Below are 24,711 nucleotides of genomic sequence, written 5' to 3'. Positions count from 1 at the left end.
GTTTATTTAATGCTATTTTATATATAATACAATAAATGTGTAAGAAACACCCTAGATGATATGTATCATTTACTGTCTATTTTAAGAGTATCATTCTGAATGAGGGATCTAGAAGGTCAGTATAGCAAGGTTAGGTATGTAGAATATACTCCACAGCTTTTTTTTTTTTAAATATCATTATTACTTTAAGCATTTCTCATCTGACAATTTGCGCTGTCTCCCTGACTTTTTTTTTTTTCCCCAAGGGGGACAAGCTATTTCAAAGAAGATGAAAACACAAGAAACCCACATTGGCTGTTTGTCAAAACTAACTTAAAAAAAAAAGTGTGTTATAATTGTACTTTATCAGTCTTGCAAAGTAGGACCAACCCAAGTTTAGCTACTTGCTACAAGAAGCAACAGATAGAAGTATGGAAGCTCAGTATAAATTAAAACCAGCTTCGGTATCAGAGAAAGGCCCTTTATCTTAAGTGCAATTAACATTGTTCTTACCATCATCCCTTCCATATTGCCCCAAAAGCCAGCACTTCCTTTTTTTTTCCTCTAACATACTAAAAAGCTTTTCTCATAGAATCACAGCATGGTTGAGGTGGGAAGGGACCTCCAGAGGTCATCTGTTCCAACCCCATGGGCTCAAGCAGGGACGCTCAGAGCAGACTGCCTGGGTTCGTGTCCAGTTGGCTTTTGAATATCTCCAAGGATAGAGACTCCATAACCTCTCTGGGAAACCTGTGCCAGTGCTCGGTGGGAGCGTGGGCGGGGAAAGAGTAGTGGCAGTAGCCACTACATGAATGTTAAATAAGGTATTTCCCAAGGCATCCAGCACAGGCTACACAAGCCTTTTCTCTGAGGCAACCCCTGGTTATACCAGAAGTTCACTAATCATGAAAAAAACGTGTGTTTCTGATAAACAAAGTGATGCTTTAAATGCTAAGTAACATTATTTTTGACTGTTTTCTAGACTGTAAGCTTTCATAATTCATATCATATAGGTTAACAAAAACAAACTTTTTGATATGAGAGACATATAATCATAGTTCTAGGGGTTACAACTCTTTAAAATATACCACAAAAATCTTCATCCCTGCTTGAACTGTAGAACTGCATGGACATATACCCCATGGGCTTCTCTAAATATATCTCAGTATAGAGACAAAAACAAAATTTCAAAATAATGATGTAAGCAGAACATGAAGCATTATCAATCACCTTAGGTCACTAAAATACACAGAGATTCAGGACCTGCACTGAAGTTTTCAGGAACATTTAAGCGATACAATCGGTACCATTGACACGGTATATATGGCACATTTGAGAAAAGACTCTAAGCGTTACTATTCCTATAGGAAAACTCGGTGCCGTTTCTACGTGTGTGGTGTAGTCAGGTAGGTGTCAGTTGCAAAGTGTGCAGGCAAGTCTTTGCTATCAAAAGGGGTTCCTTGCAAGTTCTTAACTGCATATTTTTGAATCTATAAGGAAAAAAAAAAAAGAACCATGATGCAGTACAAGAAAGTAGTTAGATAATGAAATAGGATCCACAACAGCGTATCTCCATTAATTTTACTAAATTCTCTATTCACAATGCTGAAGAATTTGGAAAGTTTCTTTGTACATTCCAGGAGGCCTTCAACACCCAAGCTGACCAATAGCTTTTATTAGGAGGAAACTTTACAGTATATATCTACTTGAAAAATGAGAAACTGCAATGCACCACAGCTGGTAACTCTAGACGCCTTCACTTTTAAAAGGGGCATACATGTGTGGTATGTTCAAACCCAGTGACAGAAGACCCATTCACATTGGCAATTATTACTGATTTAAAATTGTTCATGCTCTCATAAGCTGTATAGAAAACTAAAAAGGCACTTAAGAAACAACCAACTCACAGAAGTGTCACACCACCTATGACAACTGCCAGTTGGGAACTATTCCACGAAGTTGATTCCTGGAACAAAATGTTCCAGAAAGAGAGAGGAGTAATACATACCTTTGAATATAGTTTTGAAAGTTATAAATAAATTAACAGCCTTTTAGTCATATGGTAACTTGTTTATACAAATGTATTAATCTTTCTTGCAATCATGTCTCTACTCCAGGAAAAAAAAGAATTTTAAGGTAATTTACTAGCATGTAGTACAAAGAACAGGCACAAAAGGAATATTAAAAAAAACAAACAACACAACCTTGCTGCTTTCCAGCAAAGATGTTCCTGAACAAGAACAGAACTAAAGATGCTTATGAAGACAAATCAGTAACAATTTGAGAAAGGGTCAGAATTTATGTGGAGGATTCAGCCAAGCTACATGTTGCTTCAGAAAAACCCCGACAGCATTCTAGTAAGAACTGAAATTTCAAGAGGACTAAAGATCCCCAAAGTGAAACTGTACATATGTCTAAATACAGATCATTTGTACATATGCCCTTTCTTCTGATGTTGCTGAATGCATGCCATTTAGACATCCAAAGCAATTCCCAACACACTGGAGAAACAAAAAGCTATAGCTCTCCATTATTAGAAGTACGCTTATGATTTATTTCAGGTTATAAAATGATTTGAAACCTTTAGGTTAAGTAGCTACACTCATTAAAATGCGAGTTCCACCATGGACAAAAGGAAGTGGTTTGCCCTCCTTCCATCTAAGGCCTTATCCTAAGCAAGAGTTGCTCTATTACTGCAGAACACCACAGATAAACTGACAAGAAATCTATAACCAATCAGAAAATAAAATACCAATAACACAGTATTTCAATAACCAAATACATTTTAGCACATGACAGACCAAGGCTTGTGGAGGCTAAGCTAGAAGGTTTATCAAGTTACCTTAGCTTCCTAAAGTGCCATCATAGATGTAAACAGTGACTTAGCTACTGGCACTGAAGTTCAGATGATGGTCCTATTACACAAACTGCAACAGGAATAACTATTAAATTCTCTCCCAATCCATGAATCCAGAAATAAATTAACGCTCCCACAGAGCAGCAGTCTGTGAAGCAATGATCAAACTAGTTTCAGGAGTCAAAACACATCTTCTGCCAGTTCTTGATGTTTCTTCACAGCAGTGAAACAGGTCCCTAAGCACTGAGTCACAGTAACTAGAACTGTACGGTGTAGCCACATTCTTGCAGGTACAATAGTTAAAAAGTCAAATTAGTAAAAATTCAGTAGAAGAATTCACCAACTGCCCATGAACATAAAAATATGCTATGACTATCAAAACAAGTAGAAATATCATGAAGTAAATAATCAGTAAAGAACTCTTGGGGGTGAGCACTACGTCCTAGCAATTGTATTACTAAGATGAAATGAATATTCTTTTAATGAATTGAGAACTTCATTTGGTTCTACTAGATGTAAAACATTTGAAAACATATTAAAAAGAATCAAATTTCCAAGAAGCATAAGTATATTCAGAATATCTGAAAGCGGATGGACAAGTCATAGAATCACAGAATGGTTTGGGTTGGAAGGGGCCTTAAAGATTACCTAGTTCTTTTCAAGCCCCTGCCATGGACAGGGACACCTTCCACTACACCACGTTGCTCAAAGTCTCATCCAACCTGGCCTTGAACACTTTGAGGGATAGGGCATCCACAACTTCTCTGGGCAACCTGTTCCACTGACTCATCACCCTCATTGTAAAAAATTTCTTCCTTAGATGTAATCTAAATCTCCCTTCTTTCAATTTAAAGCCATTGCCCCTTGTCCTATCACTACACGCCCTTGTAAAAAGTCCCTCTCCAGCTTTCCTGTAGGCCCCCCTTTAAGTACTGGAAGGCTGTGATAAGATCACCCCAGAGCCTTCTCTTCTCCAGGCTGAACAGCCCCAACTCTCTCAGCCTGTCTTCATAGGAGAGGTGCTCCAGCCCTCGGATCATCTTTGCGGCCCTCCTCTGAAGCCACTCCAACAGCTCCATGTCCTTCTTGTGTTGGGGACCCCAGAGCTGAATGCAATACACCAGGTGGGGTCTGAAAGATGAGCAGAGTAGAGGAGATAATCCCCTCACTTGACCTGCTGGCCACGCTTCTTTTGATGCAGCCCAGGATACAGTTGGCTTTCTGGGCTGTCAGTGCACATTGCTGGCTCATGTTGAGCTTCTCCTCAACCACCACCCCCAAATCCTTCTCTTCAGGGCTGCTCTCACAGTCACACCACGGTTTTAGGGAAAAGAGACATGCCTTCAACAATTATGCTTTTTGTCTTGCTCAAACGTACTTTTTTTTGCAAGCTCTCAACTAATAGAAAACACAATTTAATTTGAAAGCTCGCTAGTATGGAAACCAAGAAATTACTTGAAACTAGCTTATGAAAAATAAAATATTATTTCATATATTTAGTCTTAGTCTGAGTAAGACTAGTCTTAGTGTAAGCAAGGCTAAGGTATTATAGAAATACAATAATGAATTAAAATAAATATTTTTATCACAGATTTCCATGCATTGAAGCAGAAATTGATATTTCTGTATAAATAAATATATAAATAAAAACCACTATTTAAATACACAGGATAAATTATCATTCATATCCATTTAATTTAGAGAACATAAGTAGCATTACTTCATATCATCATGGACCTCTCCCCCGCAGCATCTGAAAGAACTTAAATTCTCTCTTTCGACTACTGCTTATTTTTGCTCATTAACAATAAGTTATTAGTAACAGTCAATACAAAACAGAATATCCCCTTCAACAACAAAATGAAGGCTACTGACTCAGCCTGGTAGCAAGCCCAGTATCTCTCTACAACAATGAAGTTTTTCTGAGGAGAAGCAATTTTAATATTTCTCAGTGTCACACTGCCACAAGACAACCAGCCTCATCTACGTGGCTTGTTTAAACTTGAAGCTTAATAGTTCCCACAACAGTCGTTTTAATCCTTAACAGCTTCTGTTGACCACTTCTCGTTCCCTAAAAGTTATTTCTGCAACTGACACTAGCTCAAATACCACACTTCCATAAGAGTAGCTTAACTTCTCATAGTAGGCAATTACCAACTAACCAGTTTTGACAAAAAAATTATTTAAAAAACATTTAAAAACACATTTATCAGTCTATCCTACTACTGAAAACCGTTACTAAGATTAAAGACACAGGAAAGGAAATAACCTAGAGACTATACATAGACAAGACAAATGAACAATTTGGTCCAATACCTACACTCCCCTTGACTGACCTAAACGCATCAGAAAAGAAAAGTAAAACCCAAGGACTCAACAAACCTAAAAACCTGGGCATGCCACAGCACACATAGCAGCAAGCTTGCAGAGCCCAGCAGTGGGGAGATCAGGAGCAGCCTCAGCTGGGAGAGAAGAGCAGGACACGCTATTTGCTGGTGTAGACGCATGATCAGCAGTAGAGCCAAGACTGCAACACCTAACGCTACGTATGTAAGGGCCACACTTCATGGAATCATAGAATCATAGAATCGTTAGGGCTGGAAGGGACCTTCAAAGGTCATCTAGTCCAACCCCCCTGCAAGGAACAGGGATATCTCCAACTAGATCAGGTTGCTCAGGGCCTCATCCAACCTGGCCGTGAACATCTCCAGGGATGGAGCATCCACCACCTCTCTGGGCAACCTGTTCCAGTATTCTACAACTCTTATGGTAAAAAATTTTTTCCTAATATCCAACCTGAATCTACCTCCCTCTATTTTAAAACCATTACCCCTTGTCCTATCACAACTGGCCCTCCTGAACAGCCTCTCCCCATCTTTCTTGTAGGCCCCCTTGAGGTACTGGAAGACCGCTATAAGGTCACCCTGGAGCCTCCTCTTCTCCAGGCTGAACAGCCCCAACTCTTTCAGCCTGTCCTCATAGGAAAGGTGCTCCAGCCCTCTTATCATCTTCGTGGCCCTCCTCTGGACCCTCTCCAACTGGTCCACGTCCTTCTTATGTTGGGGACTCCAGAACTGGACGCAATACTCCAAGTGAGGTCTCACGAGGGCAGAGTAGAGGGGGAGAATCACCTCCCTCGACCTGCTGGCCACGCTCCTCTTGATGCAGCCCAGGACGTGGTTGGCCTTCTGGGCCGCAAGAGCACATTGCCGGCTCATATTGAGCTTCTCGTCCACCAGTACTCCCAAGTCCTTCTCCTCAGGGCTGCTCTCGATCCATTCTCCGCCCAGTCTGTATTTGTGCCTGGGATTGCCACGACCCAGATGTAGGACCTTGCACTTGGCCTGGTTAAACTTCATGAGGTTGACACGGGCCCACCTCTCCAGCCTGTCGAGGTCCCTCTGGATGGCATCCCTCCCTTCCAGCGTGTCGACGGCACCACACAGCTTGGTGTCATTGGCGAACTTGCTGAGGGTGCACTCCATGCCACTGTCCACGTCACCGACAAAGATGTTGAAGAGGGCCGGGCCCAACACGGACCCCTGAGGGACGCCACTCGTGACCGGTCTCCACTTGGACATCGAGTCGTTGACCACTACTCTCTGAGTGCGGCCATTGAGCCAGTTCCTTATCCACCGAGTGGTCCATCCATCAAACCCATGCCTCTCTAGTCTAGAGAGAAGAATGTTGGGCGGGACAGTGTCAAAAGCTTTGCACAAGTCCAGGTAGATGACATCCATTGGTCGACCCTTGTCCACCGATGCTGTCACCCCATCGTAAAAGGCCACCAAGTTGGTCAGGCACGATCTGCCTTTGGTGAAGCCATGTTGGCTGTCACCCACCACCTCCTTGCTCTCCATGTGCCTTAGCATGGTTCCCAGGAGAATCTGCTCCATGACCTTGCCAGGCACAGAGGTGAGGCTGACCGGCCTGTAGTTGCCCGGGTCCTCCTTGTTCCCCTTTTTAAATATGGGGGTTATGTTCCCTCTCTTCCAGTTGTCGGGGACCTCGTCAGACCGCCACGACTTCTCAAATACAATAGCCAGTGGCTTGGCAACTTCATCTGCCAGATCCTTCAGGACCCGCGGATGGATCTCATCAGGTCCCATGGACTTGTGCATCTTCAAGTTCCTCAGAAGTTCCCGAACCTGCTCTTCAATGTGGGGGTTTGGGTGGTTTTCTTATTGATGTTGGTTTTGGTTTGGTGTGTTTTGGTTTTGTTTGTTTGGTTTTTTCTCCCATGTTGGTTTGTATTTTGTTTTGTTTTTTTTCCCCCTGAGGAAGGAGGGGTTGTTTTTGGTTCGATGTTTATGAATGTGTGTTCTTTTTTCTTTTTTTAAAAATCAGACTACTAGTTTTACTAGACTACCAGCTCACAGGACCAAATACTGGACTACAATTTCTAACAGGCATCCATGCATTCCTTGAGCATATCTTCCAGTTTGGCCTCATCTGAAAGGAATTCAGTTTGTGTACTCCCACATGAAAAGCAGACTGAAGTAGGCAGATAACTTCTGTAACACATTCCTGATCCAAACTGAGATGCTAATGAAAAAGTCAAATATTCTTTAGTTATGGTACAAGAAAAGCACACAAATGGATCTCACAGACAAGCAACAGTGTTAGCTTCAGCGCCCCTGTAAGTTATGACATACTCTTGCAGTGAAGTATACATTCCTTTTGTTAAGATACACCTTTCCTTGGAGCTGCAGTGATCTGCTGAAGACAACACAAACTGAGCACCATTGCATAGAAATATGGGGCTAGAAAAATCTGAATTGAAGCGTTTGGTTCTCTTAAGAAACCAAGTCCTTATTCATTGTTAACCAGTCAAGACAAATTATCCAGTTTTCCACTTCTCATGTCTCTGCTCAAGATGCTTCCTGTTCAGCGATAGATTAAAAGCAGGAATGTAAGGCTAGCACTAAATCAGAGAAGTGCTGGTGCTGTGGCTCACTAAGCACCAACTGAAAACAAACACTTCACGTGTTTCCTTAACCATAGCTGTAAAATGAACTTTATCAACCAGAAATTGTTACAGCTTAATAAATACAGAAATAGCACCAGTAACAGCTAGCAGTTTTTGCTAACAGAAAAAGAAATTCAGAAAATGTTCAGCCCAGATACACAATACAGACATAGTAACCTTGGTCACTATGGGCATCTTTGTGTACCTCAACATGTGCAAGTAAAACATCTCTTGACAATTACCTTAATTCCTATCTTGCTATTCCTTCAACACCTCTGCACCCAAGATCAGAACGGAGACAGTGGAATTTGGAAACGCTTACAAGCCAAGACTGGATTAGAGTAGAAATATCTTTTGTTTTAAAAATCAGATGGTATACAGTTAAAATTTTACACTACAGCTAATATATTAAGTCATTCAGCGCTTAGAACTTATTAACTACAGTACAAGCGTACAATCTACTCAGTGCATGTAAGCTTTCACTGAATATTTTTAATTTATGTATGATATAGTTAAGAAGCTAGCCAGATGAAACACCTGTCCAAACCAGTGTGTATGTTATAGTCAAAAGCAATTCCTTTGAAATTTTGATTATCAGACACTTTCCAAACACTCAAGAAAATAAACATTGCAAAGAGCTACTGAGTCAGAGGCACTAAAAAAACACAATCTACCCAAAAATCACTGAAGTTCACTTGTATCCAAGGAGAAGATAATAGCACATTAACAAAATCAGTTAGGAAGCCAATGGAAGACAGTGGCTGCACTGACACTGTAAATTTTGTAGAATTAGTATTTTTGTCTACAGAGAATCAGTCCCAACTTTAGGAAACAAGGACCCATGTAGGTATGTTCTCATGTAATCACACTACATACTAAAAGTCTGCTTCTGAAGCTACTGTTCATGCAGAGATTCGCTTGTCTATTGAACTTAAAAATGATCAGCCACCTTGGTAGTCAGCAATCCACAGCTGTAACAGTAAAAGTGCCCAAGGCAGAAAAAGCCTAAAGTAAGCACAATCTGACCATATTCTTCTATAACTTTTTACAGAGAACTTCCAAGAAGCCACAGGTGTTAGATGTCATTTCAAGTGATGAACTTATTTTACAAGTAAAGTACTTCAGATCTTACCTACAAAGTTAGGTAACAATCGTATTGTTACCTAACAATACGAAAATATCATATTTGTTTAGATTGTTATATACACATGCATGTATGTAGGCAGGCACATACGAATGTATCTCCCTTCATTGATTTGCTGTATAGAATCATAGAATGGTTAGGGTTGGAAGGAACCTCAAAGATCATCTAGTTCCAACCCACCCTCCACTACACCAGGTTGCTCAAAGCCTCATCCAATCTGGCCTTGAATACTTCCAGAGATGGGGCATCTGCAACTTCTCTGGGCAACCTGTTCCAGTGCCTCACCACCCTCACTGTAAAGAAGTTCTTCCTTATATCCAATCTAAATCTGCCCTCTTTCAGTTTAAAGCCATTGACCCCTGTCTTACCACTACATGCCCTTGTAAAAAGTCCCTCTCCAGCTTTCCTGTAGGCCCCCCCTTTAAGTACTGGAAGGCTGCGAAAAGATCACCCCGGAGCCTTCTCTTCTTCAGGCTGAACAGCCCCAACTCTCTCAGCCTGTCTTCATAGCAGAGGTGCTCCAGCCCTCGGATCATCTTCGTGGCCCTCCTCTGGAGCCGCTCCAGCAGCTCCATCTCCTTCTTGTTTTGGAGAACGACATATATGAGGCTATGACTCATGTATCTGTCAGTTTCTAAAGGTATCCCAAAATGCTTTTGGAAAAGGAAACAGACAGCTCTGCCTTTTAAGCACATTTGAAATACACAGCTATCAGTATGAGCATCTTAAAGCCCTTGCATCACAACAATTGTAGACTGAGGCTGACTGCATTATGGTAAAGTGACTGACAAAAAGAAAACAATTGCCTTCACTAATGCATTTTCTTAACCTCAATGTCCTGAAAAGTCTAAGTCTGGTTTTTGGTAGGCTTTTTGAATGTTCAAGATTTTACCAGTCCCTTCTTGATTGTCTGAAGTATTTACTATCTTCACTATAATAGTGAACTTGAGTTTTTAAGTAGTCTTCTACAAAAATAGTGAGCCGTATCTTTTCTTCTACATTAGAAATGCAAACATTTCCTCCGGAGAACTCTTGATTAAAGCTTGTAGACATCACAATTTCCCAACAGGATGTTTTACTAACCAGATCTTGCAAGAATGCACAGAGAAAAAGTGTTTAGAGAAATGCAAGCTCTTAATAATATAGAAAATGTCACAAAAAAGGTGAGGCAGTACAAACTAGTCTTACAAATCTGACAAGTGTTATTTCAGGAAGTAAAATTAGAAGATAAACAGCAGAAATTTTCACTATTTTAAGAATATATCACAGCAAAAAAGGAAATTTTAGCAAATTTTTAATCTTCATAGAAACCAAAGAAAGCTGGAAGACAAAGCACAGTCTCACATGGGCGCTGATGATAGAAAGCTTAACCAGAACAAAGGGAAGCTAGTGATGCTATATGTTTACATAATTTCTATGAGTATTACTTACCGTATCCCATATCTGAAGCTTTATCTGTTTTCCGTCAATAGTTATCATTCGAGCCCCAAATTCTACACCTGAATAGATTTTACAAAAGATAACATTATTAGCATATATCAGAAAGAAGTACTATGAAAGCAAGAAAGTAAGTTTAAATTAACTTGTTTTATAGGAAATCATCTCTTTCATAGTCTGCTTTTAGTTAATTTTCCAGATTCTTGAAAGAGCTGAAAAGTTTTCCAGAAGGAAAAAAAACATTACTTTCCAAGTGCTTTAAAATGCATTAATTAGAGCAACTGTCAAGGAGGTATTTCCTACAAAGTTTTCTAAACAATTTAGTAGCTCTAGGTCAGAGAAAGAAAAACATGTCCATTTGAACGCAAACAAGAAATTGAAGTCACAGTTATTTTAACACTCTACTAATGATAGATCACTGAAGCCAGTTTAGAAGAAATTAAACCTACAATTCTATACCAATAAAATATTCTATTAAGTGAGCATAGAAATGTCACCTTCAACAAGATAAATTTTATTACTGCATTAATTAAAACTCATCTGTCTTTTTGAAAAAAAGGCCTTCCAAAATTCTAGCTAGTTAAAGATCGAATTTATTAACTGAAAAAAAATTTAATGTGTTTCAAATAAACAAAAGTAATTTCTTCAGTGGAAAAATTCAGCCTCTTGTACCATCTTTTAAAGCAATTTTAAGATCATTAAACTGCATAAATTGAAGCTATTACTACTGTAGTTAAAATCTGACAAATGCCTAGAGATACTAGACATATTTAAAGGCTATCAAGTGTCCGTTAATCTATTCTTCATAGACTCATTGTTTCAGAAAAAAAAATCTGGTAGTTTAAGTTTTGTCTAAAATTGGTCACTGTCTAGATTTGGACTGAAGTCTTCCAAATAAGCAGTCCCGATTTGAAGCATTCCAAATGTCTCTTCAAAAGCTTGTTTAGAATATTTGAGGGGGCAGCATTGCTTTCTGCAGAATGACTTTCAGGGAAGGGGACAGGGAGGAACCATTCTGCCCCACATAGGATACTGGAGCCAAATCAAAGTCGTGGGCCAAAGAACACCGTGCTCTCTTTAGCATCCAAATAACTTGCAGTAGCTGCACGCAAACAATTTGAAAGAAGGTGGAGAGGTGCAGAAAGGAGGAAGCAGGTGAATGACAATGCTCTGAAGGGGAAGGTGCTTGGACTACAGGTGTCCACACTGCAGGTATTACTTGATCTCAAAATGCAGATATCAAGCTGCTGATTTAAATCCAGTAATCATCCCAGATGTTTGGTTTCTATGCACAACTCCACAGAAAAATTAAAAGAATATTTAACCCCCTCCATCAAAACACCTGCTGAGAGAAAATTCTGAATTTGAAACAACACACACAGTTTGATGGTCAGTTTGTTCCCTTAAAGAAGGAATAGAAGATGTTCAGGTTTACAGAAAGGGCATGTCCTAACCAAACAGAATGTTTACACTGTTTTTTGTCACCCATATCTACCTACAAATGTTGTGGGTTTTTGTGTGTGTGTGTTTGTTTTTGCTGTTGTTGGGTTTGGTTTTTTGAGGGGTGTTGGGGTTTAGGTTTTTTGGGTTTGGTGTCCCTCCCATTACATCATGCAGCTTCTCCCTCCCTCCTTCATGTCTTTAAATAACAGATACTTCAGTTCCCAAATGAAAAACAGAGATAACTGTTGCATTGTAAGCTCCTTTAGAGCACTCTATTACAATTATGCACAATTCTGAATGTAGTTCAAGGATAGAAAAACGCCTGCTTCTGTGTATTCTATCTCCCCCCCCCCCCCTTCATTTTGTTTTCATTAGAGGTGAAGTTTCTCTCTGAATTTCTTAAGTCTTAGAAATAAGATTTTAGGCTAGCTATACACAATTTGAAGCTGAATTTTGTACAACCGTAGGTGAAATGTCTTTTTTTCCACATGTCCAATTTCAGTTTACCTTCTCTCCCGAGTTGTTCACAGCAGGAATAGAATCTGCACTCCCACAGGCTAAAATAATTTTATTATATTGGAAAAAAGTTAGGCTATGTAACACAAGCTTTTTTTAATTCAATCTACAGGTTCGCAGGAGTTTTAACGTCATCAGTTGGAAGTGCATTACATAACGTTAACTCATTCCATCTCACCCTGCATGGGCACTCCTATGAATCTGAACCCATGTTCTTTCATTATCGCTGTCTTTTCAAATCTGTTCAGGTACTTGGGAGAAGCATTCTCCTGGCCAACACACACGCCTATCACTTAAAAGAAAGAAGGCTGCTTCCAGCCTATGCCCCTTCTTCCCCTTTCCAAGTAGCTTCCCATGCTCCATTCCTACATCTCATTATGTTGCTATCTAGGTTCACCTCCTCATCCGACTAGCTTTAGTTTCTGCTCCCAGATTTCAGTTAGCTATGTGCCAGGCAAAGAACTGGCACTACAACCACCCTGTTGAGGTGAAGCTATTTCCCACAGCCTATCAGTTGGCTGATGTGACAGGGCTGCCAAAGGCATAAGTGATATATAAGGTGTCACAAATTTGACAGGCCTAAAGAAGAAGAGATGACAATAACTCATGCCTCCCCAAAGAACTCCAGTTCTTTACTCAGCCAGTCTATCTGCTGCCAAGACCTCAGAAATATTATATTTGAAAACTGATATTAGCCTAAGAATTTGAATTGTATTAGACAGCCACACACAAGGTGTGGGAAGACTGTCTAGAGAGAAAGAGAAGCCATAACTAAACCACCTGACGCATTCTGTTACGTGCAGAATATTTGTTTCTATTTCAAGCATCTATTTCAGTACACCCAAACATAGGCAGCCTACCTATTCCCGGGCACAAACTAAAAATAGAGACTAGGGATACATTTTGTGCAAGGCTCACCATGATTAGTGCTGATAGGTTCCTTGAAATAACATCAAGAAGAAGTTCAAAGGTTCTGCAACCTTATCACAAGCTAGCATGTTATGCTTAACATTGAAACTGATCAAGACTAAGCTCACCTGCAGAAGAATTTATTCCCATACTATTCCTCATATTTTGTGTGGAAAGATAAATAAAAGTTTGTGTCATTTACTGTAGTTAGATCAGAGGCAAAGCATTTTGTCAACATGTTTTCACTTCCTCTAGTGTCACTATCAAAACATACCTAACACAAACAGTCCACATCCAATTGAGGAGTCAGGAAGAAAAATCTCTATTCCTTCCAAACAGTGAACACCTTCACACTTCAATCCTTCTCTGTCCAGAAGTTAGTTTTCCCAAATAGTCAATTTGTTTATTCATCTTTAAGGTTAACTTTGCTTTAGTTTATCTGTAACTTATCTTCAAGGTTCTGTGCCTAAGCAAATATTCTGTTCCCTAGTGAAAAATCTGGCATTTGCATCATGATCAATATATTTCAATCTTGGCCAATTCTAAAAAGACAGTTGAGATACCACAGCTATGAATTTTTTTAATTGTTTCAGACTTTCCTTATTGGGAAGGTACAAAACCCTCCACTTGGCTTTATTAGCTAACAAATACTCATCAGCTGAAGATTCACAGCTACCTTAATACAGCACAAACTCTAGATTACTGCAGCACAACAAACTCAAAAATGCATGCTGAGGTACCCTAGCTGCTTAACTGTTAGTATTGTGGGGGACAAGAGACCTACCAATAGTGAGATCGTGGACAGGTTGAAACCGTTTGTCTGTAAACTGTAGCAATAAACATGATTTCCCAACACCTAAAAAAAAAAAGAAAGAAGTTTTAAGCACATTAAAAAAACTGTTAAGAACCAACAGAAATTAATTTAAATGAATGGTATATATTGTTTAAAATTCATTGCTAGAACTTGAGATACTAGATTTCACCTACTTTGATATGTATGAAACTTTTTCATAACGTAACAGCTTTTAAAGTTCCAGAAACACTAAAGTCAAAGCAGTAGCTTTCAAAAATTGAACAAAAAATCAATTATTTTTAAAAAGTAGTTCTGCCTTTAAAATTAAATGGAAAAAGTTTCCTAACAGACCTTCTCTCTTCCTTTCTCCACAGTAACTACAGGTCTTGCTGCTCCTCACAGCCCTACGTCTGCTTCCTCTTCAGGACTTCCAGCTTTCTTCCAAGCTAACTAGATCCTCAATAGCACCTCACTCCCACCTATCTCCTAATTTATCAGCTGAGGTAACAGCAGTACACATATGGCTGCTTACAACCACTATGTGTTACTGCCCACTAGTTCCAAATAGGCCAAACAGTCCAATTGCCAGAACTGGCAACAGCTGAGTTCATACTACACCCTAATAGACAACACAAACATTGCCCCCCTCGGATATCCTGATTTCAGACCCAAATGGGTTAACTACTTCACATTACATGGACACTGGTCAGCAAAAGAGCAGTTTCTTCTGTTTGGGAAAGCACAGCATAGCAAAAGTTAATGCAGTCAATAGGAGCACTCAAACCACGTGATTTTGTAAACATAATACTTTTTACCATTAATTAACTTGTTCTTAACTTGGAGGGGTCATTCTTCCTATTCTGCTAAGTTAAATTTTCTATTTTCTTAGAAATTTCACAGGCATACATTTGGCTTACATACACATAAACGCTGAACTCTATCACATAACATACAATACCGTAGCATCCAAGTTCCCCCTGTACTTTGCTTTATCTGTCCAGCAAGATAAGGCTGTTTTAGCCACACTAGAGGTCAGCAACAGCTGATCAGAAGTGACATATCAGGTAATGAAAGATAGCAAACTAAGGGATAAGGAAACAAACCATACTGCAAGACACAAGAGACACATGCCAGAGGCTTGCATATAGTAACCCTGATCTTTCTACTACTAAATTCAGCATTCTCAAAGTTTTTTTAGTATGGTTCCATGAGGAAAAAAAGCCTATAAAATCGTAATCACTGCTCACCTGTCATTTTGGTCTTAAAACATAAGACCAGTAGCCAGTTTCAATCAAATCTAACAGAAATAGAAGACTTGCATTGATGACACTGAAATTAATATCCCAAGCGATGCAGCAGTTCCAGCAGCCTGGAATCTCTTGGTGCTGCTGTCCCTATTCTTTTCCCTGCAGCATATTCATGTCCCTTTCTCCATATTCCTTCAGAACTCATCTGACTAAGCCATTTCAGTTGTCTGCTGGGTTAGCACGCTAACCTGACAAGAGTAGTTACAAAACAAACAGAAATGGCTTAATGTAGGGTCAGACAAGCATGAGGCTTAGTTCAAATGAGGGAAGAGAAATGCAGCAGCCAGCAGATCAACAGTTTAGAGTGGCACGGAACTACAGCCCAAGGCAAAGCGTGTAGCTCTGCCTTAACGGATCTCTTTTCTGTAGCTCTCTGGCTTATCACAGCAAGCCATTGGAACACAAGCATCTTGGAAGCATGTATAGATTTTGTCCAACCAAATTAGTGGATGAGGAATGGGGGAGAGCACTGGAGTTAGGAAAGAAATATGGAGAAGGACAGGTAGAATACTGGAGCTGTTGGGACAGAGAATACAAATCTCTAAGGAATCTTAAAATATTACTAATTCTTCTACTCACAGAACACTGCTTACATATACAGTAACTTTTATACCACCAGTGAAATATAGCTGCCCCATCGCTGAACATAATCACAATCCCACTTACAAAAAACAATCTATAAATCACACCAGAAATAGAATGTAGAATAGCTTTTGCCATTAATCTTACAAAGTGATTCCAGTATCATTGGATAAGCCAGAATCTCAAAACTATCCAATAGTCCTGCACAAATCTTACAAATATTAGAAAAATATTTCAAAATCTAATCAAAGTGACACTTGATTAGGTGTCCCAGCATTAGTTCTTAAGTGGCAATCTGAGATTTCTTTTTTTTCTAAGGCAGGTGACCAGCTTGTTGGTTCAGGAGAACATACAGACACCAGCATCAGCACAGCAAAGATGACAGACAAGCACAGTCCCTTTGATGCAAGCCCTGTCTCAAACTGGCACAAGATGACTGCACCTCTAGATACTTCTATGTACCAAGCCTTTCAGGAGGAGACTGCAGACTGATGGGTTCACATACAGAAAGAGAAGCAATAACTAGTTTCTGCTTTGTCCCACTCCTGTTACTTCAGAACCTCCCAGCAAATAACATCTGGAAGTCCCTAAGTTTTGTACTGTTGACTGAAAAAGAGGTTCAAGAAGTTGCAAATGAAGCTGTACTGCCTGTTAAGTTTAGGAAATAATGTGTTTTAGACAGTACTTATAAATATTGTAATGCCTACATTTAATAGTAATACTTTGTTTTTAATTTTATAGTTTTAAGACATTTCAAGATTGTTAACAGGACAGTTCTTGTGAGAATAGCTTGTGGCCCATTCCCTTCCAGAGCCTGAGCCTACTGTGCTATCATAGGCACAGCCAGGAACCTCTACCAAGAACAGGAGCTGTATACAACTCCTGAGCAGTTTTCCACCCTGTGACATAAACAGACGCTGCAAAGATCAATTAATAGCTGCATGGCAGCTAACTCCATGGCATATAGACAGTTTGAAGTAACTACACTGGTTAACTTTAAGAGCAAATTGGCTGTTTACTACAGATCTCGTTCACTTAGCACTGTAAATCTTACACCTGAAATGAGGGAAAAGTGGTTGAATATGTCTTGTGATAGTCAATTGTAGAACATAAAAGGGACAGACTGTTATTTATTAACTCATTCTCTGTTTTACTGACATAATTACTCTAATACAGCTTCAGATAAACCACCCCCAGAGAAAAAAATCTTGATATCTTAAACCAAGAAATGAGCAGAGCTTGGATACACTTTACCAACAAACAGTAAACAAAAACTCTTGCTTAGGAACAAATTAAAACAATGGATTATGTGCTCAGAGGGGAGCAGTGTGCTTCTTTGCAAGTGCCTGTTCTAGCATCCCCTCATCACTTCTTAACATCCAAATAGTAATGGGAAGTGAACTTGTACTACAGTAGTTTTACCTTCTATCTCTGAATTCCAAACTATCAGCCTGAGTTGGTTCTCCAAATTCCTCTGCCTCCCTTAACAGCCTCCTCTTTACCTGGATGCTGCTCTAGTCGGTTCCCCCAGGCAAAGGGCTGTCACAGCTTTGCTACTGTTTACCTTGGCCCAGCCACACTCCAACATTTCCCTTCCTTGTAGCAACACTAGTGTTCAGTTCACTGCTCAGCAAGCCAGAACAGCTAAGTGGTAAAAACTAATCTCTCCCTTTGTCACTCATAAGATTATGCAGCGAGAAGAAGAAGAAGAAACCGATCCAGCGGAAAACTACAGTCACTCAAAACACCAGTATGTACAGGAGACTAGGGCTACTAAATACACAGCAAAGGGAAAGGTTGCTCTTTTCAGTAGCAAGCTGCACTCATGGCAATTTAAAAAGCAGCTCTGGAACCACAGCACAGGTGATGATGCAGTCAAGTCAGCTAAACGGCTTGTGCTAGAAAAGCTGACTTGCTTCCTTCTCCCCTTCCACATCCTACGGCTCCCTGTGAATAGGGCAAGGAAAATTCAGTTGTCAGCTGCAAAATCAGAGGTGCACTACTGTCAACCATAAGGAAAACTTCCAGGCTTTTCTTATCACTAGAAGAAACTCATCTTTGTCAGATTACAGCCAGGAGAAAAGGATCCACAACAATGCAACCAACTGCTGCGGTCCTGTTCCTTCCACTGATGTTTCAGTGCCTTTGAAAGCAGATCTGGCTCGACACTAAAAATGCCTCAAAAAAGGGGGGACGGGGGCTAAGATAATTTCCTTACTTGCTCACATAAGCACCACTATAGCCCAAGAAAAGTAGTGAGGAAAAGAACTGCAGCAGTAGTCACCCTAACCTGGGTATGAAAAGTGAATCCTGAAGACAAATATCTTTAGTTAATCTGCTAGCTGCCTCTGATGGGTAGACTGACTCCTTCCCACACAGTTTCACCTCAGTTTTTTCAGTTTTCTGCCTGTACCTGTTATTTATTTGGTTTTGTTTTTTAACTCATCTTTGTGAGCTGAACTGGCCCTCTGAAGGATCAGACAAGCACTGATGTTGACAGCTAAGAAGCAGAAGTTCATAGCTGAGACAAGGAGTGGTAACCAGGTCCACCCATTTTGGTAGCAGATAAACATTGGATTAACTCAGCCATCTCATAGAACTGTATTTTTCTTTCTGTTCCTTCACAAGACAGGGTAATCAATCAGCTTACCACACACAGAGATGAAGACCTACTCCCCTTATTGTATCTTGCTTTCACCGATCCTCCTAGGTCCAGTTTCCTCCCTTGAAAGTACTCCAGACCTTGGAAAGCACTTCCCCAGGCCAAGTGAGCTGATTCAGCCACCAAGTAAAAAGTTAACCCAAACAGTAGGTAGTTTTCTACTGCTTCAGCAGGTTGATTCAGCCCATGGTAGACTACTGAAGCCACCGCAAGGTAAGGGGAGCTAGATCTCATCCTTTCCCATGAAATCGACTATGTCAACTTGAATGCCCATGAAACCCAAAGCCCCAATATCAACTGAGACGAAACAAGCTTCCTGCTTCTCTTAGCTTCCTGCTTCTCTTAGCTTCCTTCAGAGAGAGGAAAAAAAAAAAATAAATCTTTAAATAGTCTAAGGATGATCTCAAACAATGGACAAGTCTCAAATAACAGACTTTAAAACCAGCTCAGATTTAAAACAGGTAATTAAATACTACAAATGTCAAGTTACATACCCCTAACCTGGCTTACGAACTACTTCTAGCGCTTTCTAGTAGTCTGCACAGCTTCCAGATGTTTCAGAAGCTCTTTTCTTATCACAGGTCACAGCTCATTCCCTCACACCTTCCTTTCCAACCACAGCATCTTTATGCAACTCAGCAAAGTGCAATATTACACTTTCACAGGCCTAAGCATGAGACATTAACCTAAAGGAAAGATTTTTCTTAACCTCTTTTCAGCCAGTTAACTGTTAGTCACAACTCTGTCAAATGGGAAAACTGTATTTAAATTAACAGGAAGGACAAACTACAAAATTCCAAACCGCCAGTACAGAGCAAAGAGACTTGACACACCAATTACAGCATGGACAAGAAGGGAAGAAAAACAACCTCCAAAAATCCTTCACGATGGCTACTTAAGTTTAGGAAAAGTAATGGCATAAAAATAGCTTTTTAACTCTTTTTAAATCTGATTCAGCTTCAATACTTTATAAACAAAAATTACTGTAAATTATTTACAACATCATATCTGAAACCAATGATGCAAGTTTTCCTTTCTACACAAAAATCAGCACAGACTTACAAACTGAAAGGAGCTGTTCAGCTTTATCATATTTCATTTGGTATGGCACTACACAACTGCTAACTCTGCAGGTTTTAAAAATAAATAAATAAAAATTCTTTCCAAATAAAATTAAACTACATGAGCCTGGAGAAAACCTCTTAGTGTCCTGGATGATCGCAAAAGACTTAGAAAACTACTAGCCATTCATAACAAAATGGTTTTAGTCAAGGTTGGGGGAGTGAGGGTATTTGGTTTGGGTTTTTTTAATTAAATGTTAGAAGTAGTACAAGGGCAGACTAACAGTCTCATGAAACCATTTGTATGGGCATCCATTTACAGTTTGTTACTTCCAGTTCACTTCTTACAAGAGGCTAAGAAGATGTACTTACACAACACCTAATATCTGCTCTTTTAGAGATCAAAGGATCATCAAAGGGTCTCAAAACAAGATATAAGTCAGTACTCTGGTTTTCAGCATGAAGTTCTCAAACTATCATGGGGTGTTAACAACAGCTCTGATGGGATGAAAACCAGTTCAGTTGTGAAGTGTTGTTACATATTTGTAGAAAATAAGGGCAAGAGGCTCTGGTCATGCACACTGCTAGCTAAAAACAGCTGCTGTTGCAGAACAAAGTGCATGGACAGTACAAACATTTCACAAGAAGGACTGAAAAATACAGCCAATTCAATTGCTTAATTTCAACATTTGAGAATCTCCTAGACTAGTGAAATGGTTGACTAGACAGCTTTCTTTACTCTAGAGAGTAAGGAGAATTAGATCACCAAGCAATTTTATTTTCTCTCATCATCCTCCCCTAATAAGAATATCTTTGAGATATTGCTGGTTTATAATCAGTAACTATCCACTGAAATTGAAAGGCAAGTGAAAGTTCATTACACAAGAAGTTCTGAGGGCTGCTGAACCGACACATTCAAGAAACACAGAAGACAGACTGCTCATGGAAGATGCAGCAACACTGATCATTAAGAGACATTTAGATGGGACACAACCAACAAATCATGCTGGGGGAAAGAAATCTCACCATTGCAAAACCGGTATTTCAGGCATACTAAATTTCAGCAGCATTCTCTGGTGGAATCCCGTAAATATACCCTGATATAAGAAAAATCCTAGTTTATGCATATTAAATATTCTGGAAAAAAAAATCCAGCTCTAATATACACAGATATCTCATCTATCATTCCCAGTTTATTCCCATGTGGGAATTAAGCTTATAAACATAGAATCATAGAATGAATCATAGAATGGTTTGGGTTGGAAGGGACCTTAAAGATCATCCAGTTCCAATCCCCTACTTTCCACTAGATCAGGTTGCTCAAAGCCTCATCCAGCCCGGCCTTGAACACCTCCAGGGATGGAGCATCCACAACTGCACTGGGCAACCTGTTCCAGTGTTTCACCACCCTCATTGTAAGAAATTTCTTCCTTATATCTAATCTAAATCTACCCTCTTTCAGTTTAAAGCCATTGCCCCTTGTGCTATCATTACATATAAGCAGAAAAGAAGATTTCACCATCACACAGAAAAAAAATATAAGAAAAAAAATTAGAGGCTTTCAGTCACCAACTGCAAAAACAGACAACCCTTGTGTGCTAAGAGTGATCACTCTGGCTCAGAACAAAGTCCATCTCAACTGGCAGACAAAATGATGCGTATGTAACAGTGGATGAACACACCAACTCCTACCGGCAATCAAAATGAAACAGACAGTATCAACCATCAAGGCAAAGGTCTCAAAGCCCTGAGCAGAACACACCACCTATGCTTCTAAAAGCATATGCAAACTCCTGTAATGTTTTGGAAATATTCAGATAAAAATATTTTTTCTGGTTAACTCTCACAGTAGTCAGTATTCCATACTATTTGTACTCTTCTATTAAAGATAACAACTCTGTGAAATTCCACAGCTACTGTACCACTGATACCATGTAAAAACCACGCGGATTTATGACAATGTTGTTTGAGTACGTGAAAGACAGTAATGCCACTGCAGGTCTCTCCCACAACAGAAAACTAACTAGATCTTAAAACAGTTCAGACCACAAAGAAAAAGCTTTTTAAATATACATAAAATGTAACAACCAGGATATAATCAATGCACGCTCATAAAGCCACTGCACCTGAAGTACCAGCAAAAGAAAAAGTCACTGAACGTCAATGACCAATGATGCAAGCAATGCAAGAGGACAAGAGCTGTTGAGAAAAAGCAGTCGGGCACAGTCAGTTTCTGCGGCTGTCATTTTAAGAGACTGAGATCATACTGAATTCCTGTGTTTAAGCAGATGAAAGCATGTGGAATCACAATTCAGAGAAGACACACGCAGGTGTCTTGTATAACTGCAGGGGGTTTTAGCTGGTTTGTTTATGGCTTGCATAACCCACTTTGTTTTGAAGTGCTGAAAAGGAAGACGAGCTAAATGTTAACATCTGTCCTCAGCTGATGCTGTCTTACTTTTCTCCTACAGTTTGTTTACAACTAATTGCTGAGTCACCAGGCAGCTGATCCATTTCCAAAGACTGTAAATCAAGTCACAGAGATAAGTTTCTTGATCACTATGAAAATTATATGGCCTGGAAGGCCACTAAGATGTCTTCACTGGTTGGAATGCTGTGGCGGACCACCACTGGAATTGGACAGGACAGTCCTGATCCACTCTTAATTTCCATCAGCAGAGCTGTGAGTTCAGCTGTCTTCATCTGAGGAACAGTAGCAACACCTAAACCATCACAGTCATTTTGGCAACAGACAACTGTGCGCAACATAAATTGGCTCTTCAGTACTAGCTATATTAGAATAATTAAAAGGCTCATAGGAGACCTAAATAAAAGCAAAACCAACTTACCACTATTGGCATATTTAATCCACTTCAACAATGATCATTGCAGTAGTTTTAATTAGCTTCCTGTAGCAACTCTGAATAAAAGCCACTGGAACTTAAAAAACAAACAAACAAAAAACTAAAACTTGTGAGCTGCTTTCCTCTCTGTCTCACTCTTTCCATATTTGGCTCTTAAGTAGCTGAAAACTTCAGAAGTGACACACATACATTCTGTATTTCACATTTCAAGCAAATGAAATGCAAAAGTGCAGCACAGACCATTACGCTGAGGACATTTCATTGTAAAAATGTAATCAGCATAGATCAATGTACCAAACCAATTGTTTCCTGCTGTCTGTATCACTTTAACGATTACAGTTTTAGAGATGCACCAGAATTGGCCACTTGTTCTGAAGCACTATCATTCTGAATTCTGCACTACCATTTTGCATCACCCTGGGCAGGCAAATCTCTTCTTACTTCCCCTGAATCTGCTCAAGTAATATCTTGTCCTCTGGTTTAATGAACTGTCATTCACCTAAATACTCAAGAAAAATTAGAATTTTCACTTATCATCTACAGCCTAATGCTTCCAACACAATCATTATGGCTATGATATATTTCTTAAGATTCATTTGTGCTACTGCAGCAGTCTAAAAAGCCTTCCAGAGTTTAAATGTAGGTTTAAAAAAAAGATAAAAATCACATACTAGTTGCATCCAGTGTATTTAACAACCTCACGTGTAATGCAACTGTAGTGTGTAATTACACCCTAGCAACAGATAATTTGATGCATTGGTATGAAGCACAATTATGCAGGTATCCCTAGAATAGCCTGTAAAATGACAGCTGTGTCATCGAACTTATTAAAGAAGGTATTTATTCAGGTATGAGGAAAACAAGAAAGATGCACAATAGTTAGCTATGTTAGTTACTTTGTCCTGACAACAGTTTGATGAAAGTATGCTACTTATATCCACACTATGCTAATGAAGCATAGAATACATTGGCAAAGGGGCTTCAAACAGCAATTTCTCTCAGCATATGGTTATGCCTACAGCATTTGTAAGCACTATTATTTGCCACACAGCAGTCAATGACAAGTAGAACGAAACAAGTTTTTTAAAAAGTGGCATGCAAATGCATGAGGAAGGGAAGAGACCACATAAGCAACATGAAACATCTGGAAAAGATATAGTCAAAAAAAAAAAAAAAAGAAAAGAAAGGCCCTGTAAATTAGAAGTAAAGAGCTAGGGCTTTTAGCTTTCCTTTGACAGCATGTCTCGACACTTTAAGAGTCTGCTACAGCACCTCCAGCTGGGGCTGGAAAGGGCATCCTTGTGGCCTGAGCTGAAGGTACCTGACAGCAGCAGCCTTGGCCTCACCCCAAAACTGCAAGACGGCATGTGGCACCTTTCGGGCCTCATCGCTGTGGGGATGCAAATCAGGGGCACTACCCAGGCACAAGTTTTGCAGTGACAGCGCCTTCGTCCTCCCCCCTCCCCAGCTCAGACGCCGCAGCCAGGGGCGTGACACAGCCCGACCTGCCCCGCGGCCCGTCCGCCGGGCCCGGAGGCGGCCGCCAGGCTTCCAGGCCTGGTGCGGAGCCCAAGGCCGCCAGGCGCGGAGCTGCCGAGAGGCAGGCCGAGGCCCCGGGCGGGGCGCAGCGCAAAGGCGGGGAGAGCCGCCTCTTCGCGCAGAGCCACCACGTCGACGACGCCAGCACTGCGGAAATGGGCGCAGGGAGCCGGGCCCTGCTCTCCGCTCCGCCCGCCCCCTCTCCCGGGGCGGCCGCTCCTCCCCGCCCTCGCCGCTTACCCGTGTCCCCGATGATGATATACTTGAAGAGATACGCGTAGGCCATGGCCGCCCGCTTCCCGGCTCTCGCTCGCTCGCTCCTTCGTGACGCGCGCGCTCTCCCCCGGCCCCCGCTGTCAGGGCTCGCGCTGCGGAGAGGTGGAAACGGTTAACGGCCACCGGGCGGCGGCCCGCTCCCGCCGGGCGCCTCCGCGGGCACCGCTCGCTCCCTCCTACCTCCGCCCCTGCGCTGGCGGGCTCGCTCGGTCGCTGCTGCCCTCCCGCCGCTGCCCGAGGCGCCGGGGAAGGCAGACGCGGCGGCGGGAAAAGCGGGCGGCGAGAACAATAACAGGCGCCGAACGGCCCCGGACCCCTCCGGCAACGTCACGCGCCCGCCTCCTCGCTCCGCCCCGCCCCCGACCCGGAAGTG

General features: G+C 40.8%; 1 protein-coding gene across 2 annotated transcripts in view; it reads right to left on the bottom strand.

The window, feature by feature from the left end:
- The window catches only part of RAB2A (RAB2A, member RAS oncogene family), a 47,267-nt gene extending 22,867 nt beyond the window's left edge, over positions 1-24,400 (bottom strand). For both annotated transcript variants that reach the window (XM_086609348.1, XM_086609349.1), the window contains exons 1-3: positions 24,303-24,400; positions 14,039-14,110; positions 10,381-10,448 (exon numbers count right to left, since the gene is read on the bottom strand). In XM_086609348.1, coding sequence (XP_086465474.1) covers positions 10,381-10,448; positions 14,039-14,110; positions 24,303-24,348 — 186 coding nt within the window. In that variant the 5' untranslated portion in view covers positions 24,349-24,400. The remainder of the gene's footprint in view (positions 1-10,380; positions 10,449-14,038; positions 14,111-24,302) is intronic.
- Between the last annotated feature and the right edge of the window lie 311 nt (positions 24,401-24,711).

The sequence above is a fragment of the Tauraco erythrolophus genome, chromosome 3 (genome assembly GCF_009769465.1).
Source record: "Tauraco erythrolophus isolate bTauEry1 chromosome 3, bTauEry1.pri, whole genome shotgun sequence".
Classification (NCBI taxonomy): domain Eukaryota; kingdom Metazoa; phylum Chordata; class Aves; order Musophagiformes; family Musophagidae; genus Tauraco; species Tauraco erythrolophus.
The sequence above is the reverse complement of the archived record's forward strand: the minus strand, read 5'-3'. Positions and strand labels throughout refer to the sequence as shown.